General features: G+C 41.4%; 3 protein-coding genes across 4 annotated transcripts; 1 reads left to right on the forward strand and 2 right to left on the reverse strand.

The window, feature by feature from the left end:
• Positions 1-992: 992 nt before the first annotated feature.
• On the reverse strand, positions 993-4783 carry LOC117984300 (radial spoke head 1 homolog). The gene is made up of 5 exons (XM_034970927.2): positions 4692-4783; positions 4030-4180; positions 3160-3356; positions 1970-2249; positions 993-1255 (listed from the first exon to the last, which is right to left on the reverse strand). The coding sequence occupies exons 1-5, from the start codon at positions 4737-4739 to the stop codon at positions 996-998; spliced, it is 936 nt and encodes a 311-aa protein (XP_034826818.1). The 5' UTR covers positions 4740-4783; the 3' UTR covers positions 993-995.
• A 960-nt stretch (positions 4784-5743) lies between these two features.
• On the reverse strand, positions 5744-8478 carry Ccdc85 (coiled-coil domain-containing protein 85). The gene has a single exon (XM_034970922.2). It carries the CDS (start codon positions 8173-8175, stop codon positions 6859-6861), a length of 1317 nt encoding a protein of 438 aa, XP_034826813.1. The 5' UTR covers positions 8176-8478; the 3' UTR covers positions 5744-6858.
• A 1181-nt stretch (positions 8479-9659) lies between these two features.
• LOC117984466 (pancreatic triacylglycerol lipase-like) lies at positions 9660-17764 on the forward strand. Of its 2 annotated transcripts, none has more exons than XM_034971083.2 (7): positions 9660-9920; positions 11530-11693; positions 14199-14322; positions 15405-15650; positions 16242-16424; positions 17043-17202; positions 17533-17764. In XM_034971083.2, the coding sequence occupies exons 1-7, from the start codon at positions 9866-9868 to the stop codon at positions 17756-17758; spliced, it is 1158 nt and encodes a 385-aa protein (XP_034826974.1). In that variant the 5' UTR covers positions 9660-9865; the 3' UTR covers positions 17759-17764. The 2 variants fall into 2 exon arrangements, with proteins under 2 accessions (XP_034826974.1, XP_069356150.1); XM_069500049.1 differs by having other exon boundaries at positions 9848-9901.
• Positions 17765-18547: the final 783 nt, after the last annotated feature.

The following is an 18547-nucleotide window of genomic DNA, read 5'->3' on the forward strand; positions in this document are numbered from 1 at the left end:
TATTTTCACAGCATTATAGAGTAAATTACTATTTTGTCGTTTTTCTACATACAGCTTAAACCACTGGACGGATCGAACTGAAATTTGGCAAACAGATAGCTATAATGACGTAGGCATCCGCTAGGAAAGGATTTTTAAAAATTCAATCCCTACAAGGGGAAAATATGGGTTTGAAATTTATGTAGTCCACGCGGACGAACTTGCGAGCATAAGCTACATATTTTGTAAATTGGTGTATCTCAAAATCTGTGTTAGCGTAAATTGATCATACTTGAGGATGGCAAATGCTTACAGCCAAGCAGAGTTGGGAAAAACAGTTAAAAAATTTGTATACCTTAAAACTTGTTTAAACTGTTTTTGTAAAATTAAAAAACATTTTAAAACACATGTTTTATTTATATGAAAAACTAGCCGATGCCCGCGGCTACGTCCGCGTAGATTTACGTTTTTCAAAATCCTGCGGGAACTCTTTAATCTTCTGGGATAAAAAGTAGCCTATGTCCTTCCCCGGGATGCAAGCTATCACTGTACCAAATTTCATCAAAATCGGTCGAACGTATGGGCCGTGAAAAGCTAGCAGACAGACAGACACACTTTCGCATTTATAATATTAGTATGGATAAGTGACATGTCATATTTTGCAAATTAACTATACACAGTTTCAGTGGTTTAAATAAAACAAATCTAAAATTTAACCAAAATCAGAGTGCTCTTTTCAGGGTTCCGTACCCGAAGGGTAACAACGGGCCTCCGATGTCCGTCTGACTGTCAGCAAGCGCTTTCCTAATGTTTTCCATACGAGATTTCCCGCTAGTCGTGCCCCTGCCCTTAATGTGTCAATGGGGATAAGTGAAATAACCCCTAAAGAGTCAAAGTGTGGTACAAAGTTCACAAATCCCCATTGATGGGGATTAATGTAAATAGGATGATGATAACTCCAAGGGCTGAAATGTGAAAAGGCAGCAATTTAATAATCGTGTTTCATGCTAAGGGTTCTATTCTTCCTTGGCCCTGGGCGCGGTGAGCTCGGTCTCTTCGAGGAACTGCTGTCGGTGCAGCAGCCAGGAGTCGTTGTCGTCACCACCTTCCTCGGCGGTGGCCGTCGACGGCTCAAACCGGAGCACGTCACTCTCGATGCGAGAGCATTCGGTGAGAGAAGGCACCGAGTCGCAAACTGGCAGCGGCATAGGCTCAGGAGGAAGGAATTCAGCTATATACGCTGTAACGTTACGAGCTCGCCACTCTGCTACTTTTCCTGTGGTAGAACATAAAAATATGATGAAGGTTGAAGTTATAAAAATTCGCATGGTCTATCGCAGCTTCGATTGAGAGGCTCTGGAATCATATTCTAACACTGCGCTGACTCAAAGAAATTAAAGGTGACCATTTGTCTGGTGGGTGACTTTAGCCGTGGCTTGATAGTTAGATACCTATAATAGGTAGGTAGGTACAATGCCGGCAAAGACGTCAGACGTGTCGTTTCGGTATGATGTCTTGTAGGAGCCAATTAGAGAAATTGCTATAAAATAAAAATATTTTTTATTCAATTAAACTTTTACAAGTATGTACGTTTGAATCGTCAAATCCATCTACCACTGGTTCGGAATGCCTTTCCTACCGCGAAGAACCAGCAAGAAACTCGGCGGTTGCTCTTTTCAAAGATTTGAAATACAATATGATGCCATGTAGGTATAAAAAAGTAATTGCAGTCCGCGCATTGCTGGAACGAGCTTCAGGTCAAATCCACGCTCTTTTATCATTTAGATAATCTTAGATTTTTCAGGAGCATACTTTTAATAGATTTTTAAACTTGTGTAAAGGCAAGTCCAATATAGCTTGCGGAATTTTGTTAGAATCTTATCAAGCATAAACGAAAATTGCAAGAAAAATGTGCGAACCCATATTATAATTATCCCAATTTTAAGTTTACTAATTAAGTAGGTACAGGTAGGTAATCAGCGACACTCACCTAATGTTTCGTCTATCTCAATTTCCTCTTCGCCTTCCTCAAATTTATCTTCTTTCAGCGCTCTATCTTCTTTCTCTTCCTCGCCCTCCCCGTATTCCTCCAAATCAGTATCTTTCTTCAACAAATAAAAGCCGTGCTGCATGCAATTGGTATCGAAAACGAAGCAACCTGGTCCCTTCGGCTTCCCCTTTAGCCATGATCCATGGTAACGCACTCGTGGGTATAGAACTTGCCCTGGGCCTTCAATTACTCCTTCAACCCATGTCCCCATAAACTTAATCTGTAAAGTAAAATGTTGAATCAAGTTGAATTACCTATACTATACATATAGTTTCTACTTTCTTCGTATCTTCTAAGCTAGAAGATTATTGCAGTTTTGCTCATTTTTAATTTGCAGGAGTCTTAGATATTTTCTAGTTTAGAAGTTACGACTTACGAAGAAACCAATAAGCGTGATACTTGGGTATTTTGATATGACCCAACTTTCCGTACCATACGTCAGGTAGGTACGGTACGGAAAATTACATAACCTAGATACTTAGGAAGGTACCTATATTTTGATACGAAAAAATTACCTTGGTAGGTACGTTACCCGTCAACGTCGTATTCGAGAGGACGAAGAGTTCGATTCCATCACGCGACCTCTAATTTTTTGGAATTATGTTCGAGTATGATGAAACCTACATAGTTACCTGAGAGTTCTTCACTATGTTATCAAAGGTGTAAGTTAGCCAATCCACAGTTGGTTCGTAGGGGGGGTAAACTATTCTCTCTCGGAGAGGAGACTGGAGACCCGTGCTCAGTAGTGAGCAGGCGATAGGTTGATGATGATGATGATGATTATGTTACCTTCTCACATTTTAACAAGAGGGTATTTTAAAACGTAGGTAGTATGTACAACTGGTACAAATGGATGGTGTGAGGTGTTACGTAAAATTTAAAAAGGTCTCTGACCTACGCAGTAGGCAATTAATCAATCAATTCGATGACGACTACGGGCGGGGATATCTATCCTGTCACGCTTTGGGTTGTCAATTAAAGTATATATAGTCGCCGTTCGCGACCTGTAGGTGAGAGCAATACTACCTTATACCCATGGGCGAACATCCCCGCTTCAGTCGTCTAGACTCCAGAAGCCTTTTTACGTGAAATGTCAAACGTAAGTAACTACCAGCAGTTTATCAACTCGCCTGATACTCAGCGAAGAAATACGTCCCCAAGCCGTGTCGTCTGCCCTTGAACCAGGCACCTTCGTAAATGTCTCCATTGGGGTAATAATAGGCGCCGAAGCCGTGCTTCAGGTCGTGCCTCCAGTCGCCTTCGTAGCGAGAACCGTCGGGGTATATCATCGTTCCTACCCCGTACTTCATTGCTTTTCGCCATTCACCTTTAAATCCATGACATAATAATTACCAGCGACTCGATAAGCAGATTCACAGCAGAACAGCAGTTATTTAATTTTCTTTTTCAGTTCTTTTCAAAACGCAAAATGTTATAGAATAATAATAATATGCAGCTAGCTATCTGTAATAATTATGTTGTGATCAGCTGATATGCTGATTGCTTCCATGAGACTGAAATTAAAAATGATTTGATGAAGAAGTAAGTAGAGTCGAAGAAAGGCCAAAAAAATTCTAAAGCGCCGCGCCGAAAGATATTGCTTATACATACCCATACTAGATCTTGCAGGCTGTCAGAATTTTGCTGGATCGGGGGCTCGATTGCTGTAGAATAAGAGCTAGGTACAATTTCACGATCGCAATCACCTCTGTTTGGTTGACACTCTCTCTATATTGCAACAATGGCTACAATGCAATGTTGCAACAAGAATAATATAAGTTCAGCCAATCACAACAATTGCGGTGTAATATCGATTGATGCAGGTTTTCCGGCATCGACCTACAGATGTCCGCCTCTAATTTTTGTAGAGTGCGACAGAAAGTTTTCTGAATTCTGATACTTAACCAATTTTCTTTGTGATAATATTGAGTAGGTAAGCGACCAACCTTATATAGGTACCTACCTATAAATATTGTGTTTCTCAATGTGTATTTATTTACCTTCATACCTTGCTCCATTTTTGAACACATACAACCCCTTCCCATTCCTCATGCCCCTGCAGTAGCAGCCCTGGTAGAAGTCCCCGTTGGGCAGCACGGCCCAGCCCTCGCCGTGGCGCTCACCGTCAGCGTTGCGACCGCCTACATAAATCTGACCAAATAGTTTACTTTATGTGCTATTGCTTTGGTAATATCAGTAGGTAGGCAAAGGCAAAAGTGAGTTAAGCCAGCAAAGTTAGTGAATTCAGTCAGGCTTTAGGCGAAGTCTCCTTCCTTGGTTATAAAAAACCTGTCATAAGTACGAGTCAGACTAGCACACGGAAGATTCCGTTCTAGGTAGGTAGGTACAAGATATAACAACACTATGTGAGCATACCTTTACCTAGGTACTTTTTAATTTGCATGGCGGTATTTTGATTTTTTTATTATTTGTTGTTATATTATAATAGTACCTAATAGAAATGACTACTTGAACACTATAAATTTTTCAACTCTACGTACCTATTACGGTTCATGAGGTACAGCCCGCTGACAGACAGACAGACGGAGAACAGCGGAGGCTCAGTCATAGGGTCCCGATGGCACCATTCGGGTACGGAACCCTAAAAAGATTAGTTTATACAATACCTACATAAAACAATTAATTAACAGAATATATTTACACCAATCGTGTCTACATCTTCCGGTCCTTCACCTTTAACTTCGGTCATTGTTATTTAAATAGAAACCAGCTAAAGTTGAAAACATGCAGGCGTTAATAATAATATTTTGACAAGTTGGCATGGCATATTTTGTCAGAGTGAGCCATGAGTGAGCATTGTTGTCTGATTAACTAATGACAATCATGCAAAACCTTTTTAATACCGACGTCCTGCAAAGTTGACTTCAATACCTTCAAGGCCAACAGAATTTGGAAGTCCTAGTAGGTATAGTACGCGACATGTCGAGATAGCAATCGAGGAGCAATCGCCCCGCACTGCCCCCGCGCTAACCCGGTGCAGGCGAGCGCGGGTGTGCAGGGTGTCCCTCCGCCTCATACCCTGATTGATATCTTGACCTGTCGCGGACTATAGGTCCTAGATTCTAGATCCTCCTCATCATTGTTCTGTTTATCATGCATGATTGCCATCAAGCGCAAGCCTATCTCACAATTAAAAAAAAATGTAACCTCTAGTATGTATTGAAAGTTGTTATGATGTCGTGAGAAAATGATCCAGTGTAACGATTTTGGTCTTATTGCCCGTTCACTATAACTTGGTCACCTGATGTTATGTTGGCACCATTGCTTTGTTTGCTTTATTCCATAGAACTTAGGGTTTATTATTGTGTGATTTAGGTACAATGAAGCCAACATAACGTCAGGCGTCAAGTCATAGTGAATGACAATACCATAATTCCTGTAGGAATTCACCCTAAAAAAATCAACATAGGTAGGTACCTAATTTAGGGCGCATACTATTGTTATTATTACAACAAAATAACACCCTAAGCCCTACCTATAGGTAGGTAGTCGTGAGTCGTCTGAAAACACTGCTATGATCATAGATCAACGCGCGCATGTAGAGCGGAGCGAGACCAATAATATAAATCCATTTATTTAAGGTATTGATGGATTTTAGGTTGATGAAATCAAAGCATTTAAAGTTGAATTACCTACCTACTAAACGGAAGAAAACTAAGGCCAAAATATTCAAGCTTAAATAAAACAAAAAAGGTTAATAAAACAGAAATAATTTATTTTTAAGATTCTTCAATTAATAAATTAACACTTTAATATAACGTCACACTACAGCAAGCTGGGCAAATGGACAGAGTTGGATTGTTACAAAAAAAATCGAATTGGCTATGACTAGATAATGATAAAAAAATAAAAAAGCAACAGCGAAATAATTGTCACGATCAACCCATCGCCGGCTCACTACAGAGCACGGGTCTCCTTTCAGAGATGATAAAATGGATACTTAGAAGAATTGTGAAAACAATAAAAAACATAAACATAGTTGGTTTCCAGTATACCTAGGTAAATACTAATTAGACACACTGGCGCCTTTTTGGTTGTATGTACACAAATCTCTAAAGTAAATTGACAAATCTAACAATAATGTTATGCTTTTTAAACGCCTTCTAAAAAGTAGGAGGTTCTCTACTCGGCCCCTTTAAGACATGTCAATTTACTTAGTAGGTATAGTTTGGAGATTTGTAAACAGCCGATTATGGCTATGAGCATATTTGGAAACACGATAGAAAGTCGTCTAAAGTCCAGCTCATTCAAATGACGGCAAATCACAGACTTCATAATTTACTTTAGCCTCATTAAAACTAATGTCCATCTTTAAACTTAATTAACAAATAGGCATTAAACGTACAGTAGGTAAGTAGCTTACATAAGCAATCATAGCATAGAAAATACTATGGCATATGATTTTATAAGAACATAGCAAATTTTATTTTATATCTAAGGCAACTGAAACAAAAATTATAACTCCGTAGGTAGGTTATACAATTATCCCTAATTTTGTACTCTTAGGTTTCATTTTGTTCTGTCAAATATTTAGGCAATTTAATATATACTAATTTCTGGCAAGCGAAAACGCGTTTCTTAACTACTTATGTTTTTGATCAACAAGTAAAAGTTCAGTTAGGTATAACTTATAAGTACCTATAACCAATTGATAAACAAGGCCGGACCTAAAGCAACTCTGTAGGTCATGCGGCCGACTTCGTTCACCATGACCTCAATCGACTCAAATTCCAATCAAACGTTGAATTTTAAACAGATTTCTTTTACTTCATTAGCGATCTTTTTCTTGATAATCTCAATGCCTGCTATCAACGTGGTGGTGCTTGGGGTGGTGCCTCTTCTAATTTACCCCAAACTACGTTACACATTTCTCGTACTAACGCCTGTTCACCAGAGTCTAAATCTGGAGCTGGCCTTCGTCTTTCCCTTTCTACTCTTTCTCTTACTTCTAGCACTTGAAGAGCACGAACTACGGCTTCCGGCCGTTCATTTGACACATTTCCTACACCTTTTTCTGCTTCTAAACGTCTCACTTTTTGCTCTAAATCACGAACATACTGAACTGTACGCTCTGCAAGTTGCGGATGTGTTACGGACGCTGTAGATGCCGGAGGTCGAACTATCTCTTCAGCATTTGTTCCACTACTGCTCCCATCACCGTCATCTCTTTCTCTCCCAGCAGTTCTTCCACAGTTAACGCACGTACTTCTCTCTCGCTCTTCGTCAAGATATAGACACAGTTCTTTCAATTCTAAATTGTCTCTTATTAACTCCTGCTGTTTATCATCTAACTCTCTCAATTTACTCTGATACGCGGAGACTTCTTGTCGCATAACAGAAGCAGTGTATCGACCAAATCTTTGCCATTCCCGTGCCAACTTCCGACCTTTTTGTCGATCGTCATCCAAAAAACAACACAAGTCACGAAGTTCTTGGTTATCTTCACTTAGACGACGATTGGCTTCCTTCAATGCTTTTATTTCATCTAAAAGTGCTTGAATTTGCCTCCTTTGGTCAGTGGGTTGTCTGGAGCCATCCGATTCTATGCGTTTTGTGAATTTGAGCATGTCAGCAGATCGCCTATGAATTTGCTCTTCCTCTAAATTCCGTTGCACACGTTGAGTATCGTCAGCACTTCTCGCCCGCGCCGTGGTCTCCAAGGGCTCGTGAACGATTGCTTTTGTTATTATCTCACCTGGAGGCCTTAACGCACGAAGGGCAGCAGCAGGCACCGGGTATCCAATGGGGTAGCCCTGAAGATATTGCACTTGCGGATAAGGACCCGCAGGATACAGTATGGGCATAGAACTTTGAATCCCCGGTGGATATTGCAATTTAGTAGGGTCTATATTGTGTTTTACAGCGTTTGGAGGTTTAAACTCTTTAGCGCCCGCGTCTGTAGTGGCTAGTTTCGAGCCCGCAGCGGCAGGTGGCGGCGGATGGTAGCGCGGTGGAAAGTTGACCGGTTCCGGGCCCTGTTTACCTAATTGTTGTTGTTTGTGTTTAGTGAATTCGCCTGAATTTTGTCTGATTGACATTGTCGTTGACGCTGGTTCGCGAACAGTCATCAGCTCAGTTGCTATGCTCCGTGTTGTCCATTTCCAAATCGTGAGGATTGCGCACATACAATAGTTGTAGCAACATGGATGGGTTCAACGGCTGGTCCTTGAATGAACGGAGGTGGGGAACGCCGCCGGCTGCGTAGGCTGTGGACCGTGGCATTCACACAATTAAGTATATCGCTTCAGGTTTCACACTGTGAATCGACTTTATAATGCATCAAGTTATGTCTTTTTATTGTTTCTAGCGATATGCGTATTGATTTTGAGGTTGTATTTATGTTGTTAGCGGAAAACAGGTCACGATCGATGCTCGTCTGGCAAGAAAACGCGGGCACGCGCGGGGCGCGTAGTTGTGACTGGCTTCACGATACCTGCGCCTGCGCGCCGTCTTTAGCTACGAAGGCTTTGGCGGCTCGCGGTGTCCCGCTCTACCACTCTCTCTACCTGTGAACGCACACTTGCGTAATGTAGGCTTTCATTCACATTGAACACATAGATACTCCGAGCACGACTATGATAGATACGATTTCGCTGGTTTTTTTTGCCCTCACATTCTGATGTAGGTATCTACCTAATATAAAATATATTAAATACTTAACACACAATAAATGCTTCCAAAGATATACCTACTTGCAGTTTGTAACAAGTAGGCATACTACTACAATTTAGAATAGGCACTTAATAATAAATAGGTAGGTACCTAGTTACCTACTCACTCTCATTTACTTATTCGATAATGCCAGAAAAAAAATGTGTTAAGCTTGAACTCGAGTTCCAACCTGCGTGCACTAAAACGCAGGCACTCGTTCAGGACATGCCCAACTGTTCTAAAGAGCAGAAGCATCCGAGTATGTCGCGGAGCTTAAAGCTAGCTTTCTTACAGTTCTACGCATTTTTAACAAAGCTTCCAGACACAAAGGAAACTATTTCTGTTGAGCAGTCCTGGTTAGGTTGCTCAAACCCTCGAAAGTAAAAAGGAACCCTTATAGGATCCCTTCGTTGTCTGTCGTGTCCGTCAATAACCGTTAAGGGAATCAATATCTAATATCTATTCCCATTGACCTAGAATCATGAAAGGCAGGTACCTAGCAATATCTTATAGCAAAAGTACCTATAAGGAAAAATAAGAAAACTGAATTTGTGGTTGCCTGTACATAGAAGTCATTGTTGCTTGGCCGGTTTTATTTGAGACAAATCACTTACTTCAGGCTTTCCAGTGGACAAAATTAGTACATTTTGAGTTCAATCGTTTTTTCATTCGGTTCATCCATCATCCACGTTTTTTTGGCTTTGTAAGAGGATCCCAAACTGTGTCCGATGGCCCCTGCTTGACCTAAGACGGCCCTGCTAGTGCTAACACCTATACGTGCCGATAGTACGGAACCTTTCATGTGCGAATCCAACTCGCACTTCACCGATTTCATTATTTGAGACAAATCACAAGCTTCAGACTTTCCACTGAACAAAATAAGGTACATCCTGAGGTTTTATTCGTGTTATTTTTGGCTTTATAAAAGGGCCCCAAACTGTCCAACGGCCCCTGCTTGACCTAAGACGGCCCTGCTAACACCTATGTCGCAGTGCTGCCTACACATTTCACCAATACAATATTGCCCAGTGGCATCACCGATTGCATTCACATAATGTAACCCCGGCAGTAGTGGGACCTATTCAGTGTTTGCTCAGAACCAGTAGTGAGTAGACAATAGTTAGTCCTGCAGTGTCAGAGGTAGTGTTTGCACTTGGCGCTAGGATGGCCAGCGCTTTGGACTCGGTTATTTCGCTTGCGGTGATATTATGTGTTTGCGGTATGTAAAAAGTGATATTTAATAAAGAAAACCGGCCAAGTGCGAGTCAGGCTCGCGCAACGAGGGTTCCGTAATTCAGTCGTATTTTTTCGACATTTTGCACGATAATTAAAAAACTATGATGCGTAAAAATAAATAAAAATCAGTTTTAGAATGCACAGGTGAAGCCCTTTCATATGATACCCCACTTGATATAGTAATCTTACTTCGAAAATTGAAAATACTAATTATTAGTTTATGACCACAAATTAATTTTTTTTGTGTGATGTAACCACAAATTCACGGTTTTCAGATTTTTACCCTAATGCCAGCTATAAGACCCACCTTCCTGCCAAATTCAGACAGGCAGACAGACAACAAAGTGATCCTATGAGGGTTCCGTTTTTCCTTTTGAAGTACGGAACCCTAAAAATGAAGTTAAAATTAATAATTAGGTAATGAAACTTGGATAGAAAAACATCTACCTAATACAAAATTACAAAATTAGGTAAAATGACCAAGGATTCGGTTTTTTCTTTTTTTTTTTTTTTTGTTTATGAGACAGTAGCTTAGGTAGGTATTAGGTACAAGTTAGCACTTGAATGCGATCTGAGGTGGTACCTAAGTGATGAGTGCTGATGTAGTCTAAGACGCAAGTGGGTTAATCTGAAAGGTATGCCAGTTAGGTATATTAAATCCTTATAGGACCCCATTTATCGCCAAGTCTGCCAATCCGCATTTGACCAGCGTTGTGGACTATTGCCTAAACTCTTCTCTTTTTGAGAGAAAGACCCATTGCTCATTAGAGCACCGGTGATGGTTTAAGGTAGATCCCTTATGGTTCTAAACGGTGTCGTACTGGAACGCTAAATCGCTTGACGGTACGTCTTTGTCAGTAAGGCGTAAAACTGTGCTAGTAGTAACTAGCCAAAACCGAAGCCTCCCACAAAATTAGATCATAGATAATTTAGATACTCATCTAACACTTTCAAATTGCTCTTGCTGGGAATCGAACTCGGGACCTCCCACTTACGCCAAGAAGGTCGTCAAACTTGAAAGGTAGGTAAGTATACCTAAGGACTAAGGTACCCCTTTTATTAGTGTTATTTCTTGTTCCTACGCGGCTCGGATTCCGGAACCCTTCGTGTGCAAGTCCGTCTCGCACTTGGCCAGTTTTTAGGGTTCCGTACCTCAAAAGGAAAAACTAAACCCTTATAGGATCACTTTGTTGTCTGTCTGTCGGTCTGTCAGTCGGTCTGTCAAGAAACCTAGGTTCCCGTTGACCTAGAATCATGAAATTTGCTAGGTGCGTAGGTCTTATAGCAGATATTCGGGGAAAAATCTAAAAACCGTGAATTTGTGATTGCATCACACAGAAATATTACTTTGTGCTCATGAACTAAAATTTTGTACTTTCAATTTTCGAAGTAAGATAAATAATTATATCAAGTGGGGTAGGACTTCACCTGTGCATTCTAAAACAGATTTTTATTTATTTTTATGCATCATATTTTATTGAATTATCGTGCAAAATGTCGAAAAATACGACTGTAGTACGGAACCCTCGTTGCGCGGGCCTGACTCGCACTTGGCCGGTTTTTTTTAATTATAATTAAAGTTTTATTTGCAGTGGTCCAAGCGCAAAGAAAGCCCATCAAAGAGGCGCTGTTCCTGAACACCGACATGTTCAACTCCACGATGGAGGACTGCGTGTGGCGCCGGGAGCGCGAGCCTTGTCCAGACCCCAACGTCACTCTCAACCTCTACACCGAAGCTGAGCCGTTCAAAAATAAGGTTGGTTCCGTTTTCAGGGTGCCGTATCGCCATAGAAACTAAACGGACTGTGACGGAACACTTCGTGCCACAGTCCGACTCGCACTTGACCGGTTTTATAACAATACTATATAAATTATAATCTAACCATAAATCAATTAGCCTGGGACTTTTGTACGTATGTTTGTATGTATAACCATATATATTCTGTGGTGTAACTTATAATCTCAAATTATACAAATAAGTAGTCTGGTAGGTACGTGTTATCATTATCGAAAAGAAAAACAATGTAGGTACCTACCTATATTTATGAGCAGAAAACTTTCTAAACACAAAATCTGCTTTGTATTCCCCAGGCGTGAATAAGTAACGGCGAAAAGCGCGTGCGACTATATACCTTTGCATTCCTCAATCACTATCAGACCTCAGACCACAAACATAACCAAACTGATACTTATTGAACGGTAGCTAGGTACAGTACACGGCTGAAAGTAATGTACATCGACCTTTAGAAGGAGATAGCAAATTTGTAGAGCACTGTCTCTGTCGTTGAGATCGACAAAACGTCATATAGGTACGAGTGACAGAGACAACGCTCTACAAAGCCGAAATATCATTCTAAAGGAACATAACTTATAGCTATGCTATGTGAACATATCTTTACCTTACCCAACATGATGTCCTGTGAACCACATAAATAAATTCACCATCATCAACCAATAGACGTTCACAGCTGGGCATAGGTCTCTTGTTGGGACTTCCACATGCCACGGTCTTGCGCCGGCTGGATCCAGCGGCTCCCTGTGACTCGTCTGATGTCTCATGTCGTCCGCCCACCTAGTTGGGAGTTTTCCAACGCTACGCCTTCTGGTGCGAGGTCGCCTTGGGACCCCAACGTCTATCGGTTTTAGTTACTTGCCACTTGTACCTTGTAATTATTGTTATCGTGTAATACTTACGCCCTTAGGCATTGTGGTAACTGATGTAACATGAGCACCGAACCTTGGCCCTTTAGCGAAATCACACACTTTACTTGACCTCTGCTTACATATCATCGTTCATATTGTACTTAGTAAGTAGCTATCTATATATGATATTCATTAATTTATCTAATAATGTTTGTACATACTTAAATTACATCTAAGTATAGTCGAGTCGGCCGGATAAGAACTAAAAGCCATAAAAGTTTACTAATTATATTTTATACCTACTTCCATTAACTTACGTAAATATACTGCCATTATTATATTATTTACCACCTAGGAGAGCATGTATAAAGCCTTCCCAAGCCTGATGTCTCTCCGATCGTGTCGGATTTCCGTCCCATTGAACTATGACTATGAGAGTGCACTAATTGTGTTTGCGGCTGCATACACCTGTACCCTAAAAGCCCGTGATACACAGGCCAGTGAATGGTATGCTAGGTGCTGGCTGCACTAGCAGAATCTGCTGTACCTACTAGCAGAATGTCAGCGCGTGATACGTACATGCTTGTGTCTGGTAACTGGTATGCCAGTTTCTAGGAAGGCTGCGTACCGCCAGTCTTCGAGTTTTTGACCACAAAATGAATATTAATTATGACTTAAAAGTAATATTACTTAATTATGAATAATAAACCTAACTCGCGACTATATTACTGAAGAAACTTTTCATAGATAGAAATAGACGTAAAATAGACCAAAAAGTATCAAACAAAAACCAGCACAAAAAATCAGGTGTGACCGCAGTCCAGGGCTTCACAAGTACTTGTACCTAACGGAGTTTAAAGATTACGTGAGTAATGCCGATAGTTCTTCGAGCTGACGTAAGAGGTATCTTTCTACCAAGGATCTGAAGTAGGCCAGTTAATTTAAAAGGTAGAGGGTAAAAGGCTACGAAGAGGATAGTCAGCACAAACTACTAAGTACAGCGAGTGGTGATACCTAATTATGGCTAACACAGATTTCTGTGATAGCTAGCGATATAACTCGATGAAAGATAAACGAACCTCAGACAATCCGAATGCAGAGCGGAGCGAATCCGGATTTAAGGTAGGAAGGTAGTACGTATTTTAAATTGTCTTAGAGGGGTCCACGAAATCTCAAACAATTCAGACACGTATTTCGTCACTAGGTAGGCTTGCAAAAATGCCTGAAACACACGCACGCGACGGGATAATTACCATAATTAGACATACTTACAAAAACATTAAACATCACATTGTTAGGTACCTACCTACTGATAAAGTGATAAATAACGCCATATAAACAATGCTGTTTTGCAAGTGTTAAGTAGGTAGGTGTGCATACCTACAGGTAGGTATAGCTATATCTAATGCAACGCATATTGCAATTTCTATATATATGTATTTATGTAAGAACGTTGTATATCATACACCTAAAATATTTTAATTATTTATTAGTGGATACGACTTCACTCGACAGCGATTACCTATTGCGATTAGGTAGATATCTACTAAAAATCTTAAATAAAAATGATTACCTATACTGTACTATGAATAAAAAGTTTATATTTTATTCTCTTCAGGTTGACCTGTTCAGCGAGGACTGGCTCCGGCAGAGCAGTTGGGAGCCGTCGCATGAAACTATCCTGCTCATACACGGCTATGCAGGCGGAGACGACACTCTGCCTATCGTAGTGCTGAGAGATGGTATGTTAACACAATCCTACCTGTCAGGTTGACCTGTTCAGCGAGGCTGGCTCCAGCAGTGCTGGTACACCTATGTAGGCGGAGAGGGAAGCTAAGAAGAGTGTTGAGAGATGGCATGTTTATACTTACATCTCTATGTCAGGTTGCGGGAAGCTCAATCATTGCTATCTCAATTATTGTTGTGAGTGACTGAATTTATGGCAGGTGATTTAGCTGCAACAATGCATTTTAGTCAGTAGCGAGGGGTGTCAGCCAATTTAGAGGTGATTGCGATCATCACACAACGTGATTTTACTGTAATTGACCCCCCGTTCAGCGAGGACTGCTCCCGGCAGACTATTTGTAAGAAATAAACAAATATTGAAAATAACAAGTCGAGGATTCTTGTCATACCTCCACTTGCGACATTTTTGCGCTAAAGTGAAAGTGTCTCCTAGTAGAAGCAGCGGCGCTAACCAAACTGGCGTGCATTCTGCATTTCCCATGACTTTCACCGAACGCACCCAAAGTTCATTACCCCTATATCGCAGAGCTTGCATTTTTCAATGATAAGTAGGTAGGTAGGTATACTTACCTACTTTATTATCTATTTGGTACATACCTATATAAGTAAGCGAGTTAGCTAGTTTTATATGAATATTTTTGAACGAACGTATAAATAAATGAATAAGTAGATACCTATTTAAATTTTTTATCTGATAAGACTGATAGGTATGAGCTCAAAATATCAATGTAAAAATAAAAGAATGTTTATTGCGCAAAAATGTAAAACAAAATCCGATTATGCCTATTATATATACATTTTGAATATAATGACGAAATGGCATATTATTTTACTGCAAGTAGGTACCTACCTAAGTATAATTTAAGTCCTATGGTATATACATATTAATTAGGTACCCTTTATTTACTTACAACTAGGTACCAGCTAAACCCTTCTCATTCTAAGAGGAGACCCGTGCTCAGTACTGAGCCGGCGATCGGTTGATACTTGATCATGATGATGGTGATGATGAAAATAAATGACTTGCGGATGTAAGGATTGCAGCTTTGACTACATAAATTCCATGGTTTTCTTCCAGCCTACCTCCGTCGCGGTGGCTACAACGTCTTCATGATGGATTGGGGCCAGCTCGCCCAGCCACCCTGCTACGTAGCAGCAGTGCACAACCTGAGGCCGGTCGCACGCTGTGTGGCCGAGGCCTTAGGATCGCTGAGACGAGCTGGACTGAGGCCTGACAGACTCACTTGTGTTGGGCACTCCCTTGGCGCGCACATGTGCGGCATCCTGGCCAACTATTTGAACTTCAGACTTAATAGGATTATCGGTAGGTACCTACAAGTAAATCAGCTTAATTTAAATTGTCTCTAAAGGTTATATTATATCTTGAGCTTGCGCGCTGTGTGGCTGAGGCCTTAGATCGCTGAGACGTGCTGGGCTGAGGCCCATACTCACGTACCCATTACTCTCCTGTATTGGACAATCCCTTATTTTTCACAGTGGTTCAGGTTCAGTCCACACTCCCTTGGCAAGCAGTTACTTATGCACATAATAAGCATAATCAGACACGGGTTTAGATGAATTTCAGACCCTATTGGTAAGTATGAGGTGATAACTCTGCTGGCTGTAGGTATTTGACTATAAAATTGCACAATCGTAGACCCATAGGTTTTCATCCTAAAGAAAAGAAAAATCTTCAGTAAGTAGATTTTTCATTCTTAGTCAAATCATGGAATATTGTTAATGTACAATATGTTTCAAAAGAGCTCCAGTCCTATCCAAGCGGATTTTTCCGTGGCAAAGTGGCTAAATTATCATCTCCAGAGAACTGCATTTGGTAGGATTTTAACCTATATTCAGAGAAATCAGCTATAATTGCTAATTTCTTTAAAGCTCATGATAAAATTATCTTGATCAGGGTTAGATCCAGCTCGACCTCTCATCAGATCCGCGCCAGCGCTACGCCTGGATCCTGGAGACGCGAGGGCAGTGCACGTGTTGCACACCAACGCTGGGCGCTACGGGGAGGGCGCACGACTTGGACATGCGGATTTCTGTCTCAATGGGGGGCGAAGTCAGCCTTATTGTGAAGACACGCCTAGTACGTTGCACTCATAGTCATAGATTCCTACTTTTCAGGAAATTCTTGCGTAATAGTAGGTAGGTTGTAATAAACGTCGAACTTATATCCACTATATCGATGAAACAGTTACTATATTGTAGTTGAATAAACTAACCCGACGAGGCTGTTGGCTCAATAACATGATTGGGTTTTTCTGCCAATAATTTCTCGGTAGCAGTCCGGAGTTGAGAAGTTCTTCGTGTCTGATCTGTTCCCGGTTGTGGCGGGTTCGGGTTGCGCTCCTGTCAAACTCTCACGGCAGTTATCTACAGGTACCTACTCATCCGATCCGAGTCCGAGAAAATATACGTTCCTTTTTGTTTTGTATGGTAGCGTATGACATATTATGTCGTAGATAATCGCTGGTATTTTCACGGATGACGGATAGAACTCGGATGACAGAAGTGCAGTGCGTAATCGCCCTTAAATTGAGGGAATAGGGGATGCATCTGAGTTTGCGCATACGCTTGTGCACTGTGCACTATAATAGGATTTTCTGTGTACATACGTAGTTGGCTATTCTCCGTTAAATTACAAAGTACTCTGTGGTGCCCTGGTTGGGAGGACATTATAAGTATACTACATAAATTTTTGCAGACGAGGCATTATGCAGCCACGTGTGGTCGATCTGCTACCAGGCTGAGAGTCTCTTCCGGCCGAGGTCAGCCACCCCGTGCGGCAGACGCTGCTCAGTGAGGGTTCCCCCGGGACGCGCATCAGCCTTGCCCGTGCCTTTGGGACAACACGCTCCTATGACGTGAGTGACTTTCTTTGATTCAATCTGTCCATCCGTCCCTTAGCACTGAAGTTATTATCACATTGCTATAATTTTTGGTATTTTTGCTGCAGATCTGCGCTTTAGCCAATAGTGAGAGACATCCAATCAGAAAGAAAGAAATTAATTTTAATGACTCACACTAGTCTAATGTCACTAGTAAAGAACACCGTCTTAGTTTTTCAGCTTTAACGGGCATCGCTCCTACGACAAGCATGGTCTGAGCACTTCCCTTTAGCTTGCCGATAGTTTAGACTGTCTACGATTTTGGCTTTAAGTTGGCTTCAATTAAATGAATATTTTTGAATTCAGTGCGTCCGGAGCCTACTGCGTGGAAGACTTCACGACCCCCTTTTGCCCGAGCACGAGCGGGCTGGCGGAGGGCGACGAGCGGTGCTGCCTCGACAAGCAGTACGCGGCTGCGGCCACGACCACACGACCAACGCGCACGCGCCCGCGACCCGTGGCCCGGCTTCGCGCGCGCCGGATCAAGAACAACGACCATAATGTCACACTAGACATCAACAATTACTTTTAAATGTGTTTAGATTAGAATCTCATTGAGTTTTTTAAGTGTACCCGTAGTTAAGTACTTACGCGACAGGTCGTGATGGCAATCGGGGTGGGGACGCCCTGCACACCCACACAGTCCCCGCGCTAACCTGTTGCGGGATAGCGCGGGTGTACGTGGCCTGTCGCGTACTATACGTTATAGCTAATCGCAGGTCATCATCTTTGTCGATACGCTCTTGACAGAGCGGTCGTGATCGTGGAAAAAAGGAACCCGTATAGGATCATATCGTTGTCTGTCGGTCTGTCATGTCTGTGAATTCGGGGGAACCAAAGTGACCAAAACCTATCCCGTTGACCTAGAATCATGTAATTTGGCACGTAGCAATGTCTTATAGCAAAAGTAAAGAAAACAATCCGAAAACCGTGAATTTGTGGTTACATCACAAAAAATTAAAGATTTGTGTTCCAGGCCAAATTTGTTTTTTTTTAATGTTTTAAATTTTTATCGCACCTACTGGTTTGAGATTTCTTGTACAATGGTATGGAACTCTTCGTGGGCGAGTCCGACTCGCACTTGACCGTTTTTTAGACTTTAGTGCATGTTCCTTCTGCGAAATTCCTTTACCTAATCTACTATAATTGGGCTATTACGAACGTGCGAATTGGGTCATAAATCATTTTATCAGCCTTCTCGCTCGCACTTACAGGCATTATAGAACTGGAACTACTCCAGTGTTGTAAGAGCATTTGTGCACTCATCCGTAAAATCACGGATTCCGTAAGAATACAAATTGAATGAGTACCTATGTATTTG

Source organism: Maniola hyperantus, chromosome 8 (assembly GCF_902806685.2).
Source record: "Maniola hyperantus chromosome 8, iAphHyp1.2, whole genome shotgun sequence".
Taxonomy (NCBI): Eukaryota; Metazoa; Arthropoda; class Insecta; order Lepidoptera; family Nymphalidae; genus Maniola; species Maniola hyperantus.